Here is a 3771-nt window from a genome sequence, read left to right as displayed (position 1 = left end):
ATCATTCTTTTTTCGCAAAATAACATTAATAAACCACAATCACTTTTACAAACATACTGGGTTACTTAATATCATAATGTGATATCTTCATGTATCATTTCCTTGGAAATATGACATAAATAAAAAACATAACCAACTAAAACAACACACTTTTTTAATAACATAATGGGATATCTTTTATGTTATTCCCTTCCAAAATAATATTATTAAACACAATCAATTTAACTACAATGCTATATTCTTTAATAGCATAATGTTGATAATTTTTCTAGTTTCAAGATGATTTATCTAGATTTTAACATGCTATATATTCAAAACTACACCCTGTATTGCACTAAGAAACTTTACTGAATGTATTTCTATTTCTTGTTAAAAATGAAGAAAAAAACCAACAATATTCTAAAACAGCGGTATCCAACAGATTTATTCATAATTGTGGAGAATGTGTTAACATTTTTGCCACATGACAGAAACAAATAGTAACCATGTTTCTATGGATACAGAGAGGTAGAAACATTCACAATAATGTTTTCAATTATTTATTGAAAGAATTAATGAAAAATCTGACATCTTAAGTATTGTAGGGAATTCATGCATAAAATCAGTTAGACTACATCTACATTCCACCTCCAAATGTTCGTCCTATACTTTGATTTCACCATTTTTACTGCAGGAAAAGTAAGGTTTATCCTCCAAATAAAGAAAAGTAAGGTTTCTCCAGTATTTTATCCTTCAACTAAAGAAAAGTAAGGTTTCTCCAGTATTTTATTCTCCAAATAAAGAAAAGTAAAGTTTATCCAGTATTTTATCCTTCAAATACAGAAAAGTAAGGTTTCTCCAGTATTTTATCCTCCAAATAAAGAAAAGTAAGTTTCTCCAGTATTTTATCCTCCAAATAAAGAAAAGTAAGGTTTCTCCAGTATTTTATCCTCCAAATAAATACAAAAGTTGACACTTTTTTAAACTGGTACATGTATAAATAAATTATATAGAAAAAAGTAGGTGGTAGAAATCAAGCACCAATCTGCCACAGATCAATAGCCGTTTCGCCACATGTGGCGAGTGGCAACCGTGTTGGACACTGCTATTCTGAAAGTAAGTGCCTTTTGTCACAGAACTGCTGCTAGATCAACATTACTACCACAAGTTTTCCTTACATGACAGTAAAACTGAGATTTATTCATCAATGAGATTGCTCTCCTGAAATATTATAGTAAAAACATACAAAAAAAAGAAGAAATAAATACTAGTGCTTGATCTTCAGTACAACAGCCAGTGTTGTATTTTATGATAGGAATTACTGGCACAAATAATAGTGTACATTTGAAAATGTGTAGTAATATAAACAGTTATTAAATAAATAGGGTATGTTTTTTTAATAAGTACAATATTTTTTATAAAAGAAGATACCTACTTACAAAAGTCCATAGATAAGACTCAATATATAATTTATTGGAATCTAGAAATAAAATTTACACAAGCCTTTTTGGTCCACAGCTGCTAACCAAGAAAACATACATACATACATACACATAATTTTAATTTAAACGTATCATTTAAAGAGGTGCGTGTAAGTATCACATAATATTTAGGAATGAAAAACAAATGTTAATAATCCAATGACTTGCAATCTATCCTGGCTGAAACAATAATCTCTCTCTAGATACACAGATGAGTACAGAGGGATGCGAGATTTACATTAAATCAGGAATTTTGTCTCGAATTTCCTTTAAGTTTCATTAAATGAAGCGTATTGTTTTTACACAAACAACGAGTCTGATATTACATCTTAGTATTCTAGAGCTTGGGGAACTCCATCTACAGTAATTTTCTTCACAACTCCATCTTCAGACACAGTCACCGTTTCTACACCATTCTCTGTGACTCTGTGTAAGAATAAGCACAAAATATATACACAAACACTCATACGAAAATGAAGTGTCTCTATGACAAACTACTGGACTATTACACACACACAGCCTTGAAAGCTTGTAGTCCTAGTAAACAGAGATTAAAGTAAAAAGGCTGTGTATTAGCCTAGCAATTAATCTTTCAAATTTAAAGAGAGGATGAAATTAAAAGAATGTCTGTATTTTTTTACTTCATGTAACCATTTCCTCTATTGAATTCCTGCTACATTTTCTCCAAAGAAGGTCAAAGTCGAAAACATTTTACTTTCAAATTATAGTGATTTTCTTATATTTCACCATGGAATTTATTTGACATATTTCTTTAGGACACAAGTTTAATGTTTTGTAAAATGTATGATTCTGTTGATAAGCTCACATGCACTTTGGTGCTGAAAACATATTTACTTTTATCTCAATGGATTATTTTGTAATTTGATCATTCAAGGGTTGTTTTTCTACTGAACACAACAAAAGGTATTGGTATCCCTAAAGGGTTGTTTTTCTAATGAACATAACAAAAGGTATTTATATAAATACCTTTTGTTATGTTCATTAGAAAAACAACCCTTTAGGGATATAAATACCTTTTGTTATGTTCATTAGAAAAACAACCCTTTAGGGATATAAATACCTTTTGTTATGTTCATTAGAAAAACAACCCTTTAGGATATCCCTAAAGGGTTGTTTTTTTAATGAACATAACAAAAGGTATTTATATCCCTAAAGGGTTGTTTTTCTAATGAACATAACAAAAGGTATTGGTATCCCTAAGCTTACTGGCACTTGATGTTACATACAGGCTATAACAACCAAGCCAGAGACATCTGTCAAAGTTTTTAAGCACAGAAAGGACAACCAGTATACAGCTACTCTTAACTGAATAGTAGCACTGATTCACAGTTATACCCACCCTACCTCCGAGTTGAAAGTATGGAGCAAATACTGTGGCCTGAACCTTAGACCTTCCAATCTACAGCTAACCATTAGGTCACACCCAGTACAAATAACGAGAAAGGAGCATAAGAAAGTGTTTCGTGTCAAAAAAACGGAGCACAAGGGTGAATGAAGCAGTGTAGGTCACACCCAGTACAAATAACGAGAAAGGAGCACAAGAAAGTGTTTCGTGTCAAACAAGCGGAGCACAAGGGTGAATGAAGCAGTGTAGGTCACACCCAGTACAAATAACGAGAAAGGAGCACAAGAAAGTGTTTCATGTCAAACAAGCGGAGCACAAGAGTGAATGAAGCAGTGTAGGTCACACCCAGTACAAATAACGAGAAAGGAGCATAAGAAAGTGTTTCGTGTCAAACAAGCGGAGCACAAGGGTGAATGAAGCAGTGTAGGTCACACCCAGTACAAATAACGAGAAAGGAGCATAAGAAAGTGTTTCGTGTCAAAAAAGCGGAGCACAAGGGTGAATGAAGCAGTGTAGGTCACACCCAGTACAAATAACGAGAAAGGAGCATAAGAAAGTGTTTCGTGTCAAAAAAGCGGAGCACAAGGGTGAATGAAGCAGTGTAGGTCACACCCAGTACAAATAACGAGAAAGGAGCATAAGAAAGTGTTTCGTGTCAAAAAAGCGAAGCACAAGGGTGAATGAAGCAGTGTTACAATTCCTTCAAAATACTACACATCCCTAGTGCTTTATAAATTGTGAATGTTCAGTACTAAATATAGGTTTCCCATTGTGCAAAAATAGCTCTTCACAGCACAGGGTACGTCATGATACGAAACTATTTACTATTTAAAACTGATAAGTTAACAAGTCGCTTTGTGACAGCGTGTAAGGGTAAGTCGAGTTTAAGTTTCCATATGACTGAACATGCTAGTTTTCTTTCACTCCGGTATTTGGAAATATACA

At 33.0% G+C, this 3771-nt stretch overlaps 1 protein-coding gene across 2 annotated transcripts in view; it reads right to left on the bottom strand.

Annotated features, from left to right (window-relative positions):
* Positions 1-403: 403 nt before the first annotated feature.
* LOC106473309 (dnaJ homolog subfamily B member 6-like) overlaps positions 404-3771 on the bottom strand; it is a 22565-nt gene continuing 19197 nt past the window's right edge. For both annotated transcript variants that reach the window (XM_013933991.2, XM_022401770.1), the window contains exon 7: positions 404-1886. In XM_013933991.2, the coding sequence (XP_013789445.1) occupies positions 1790-1886 (97 nt within the window). In that variant the 3' untranslated portion in view covers positions 404-1789. The remainder of the gene's footprint in view (positions 1887-3771) is intronic.

Source organism: Limulus polyphemus, unplaced genomic scaffold (genome assembly GCF_000517525.1).
Source record: "Limulus polyphemus unplaced genomic scaffold, Limulus_polyphemus-2.1.2 Scaffold6060, whole genome shotgun sequence".
NCBI lineage: Eukaryota > Metazoa > Arthropoda > Merostomata > Xiphosura > Limulidae > Limulus > Limulus polyphemus.
The sequence above is the reverse complement of the archived record's forward strand: the minus strand, read 5'-3'. Positions and strand labels throughout refer to the sequence as shown.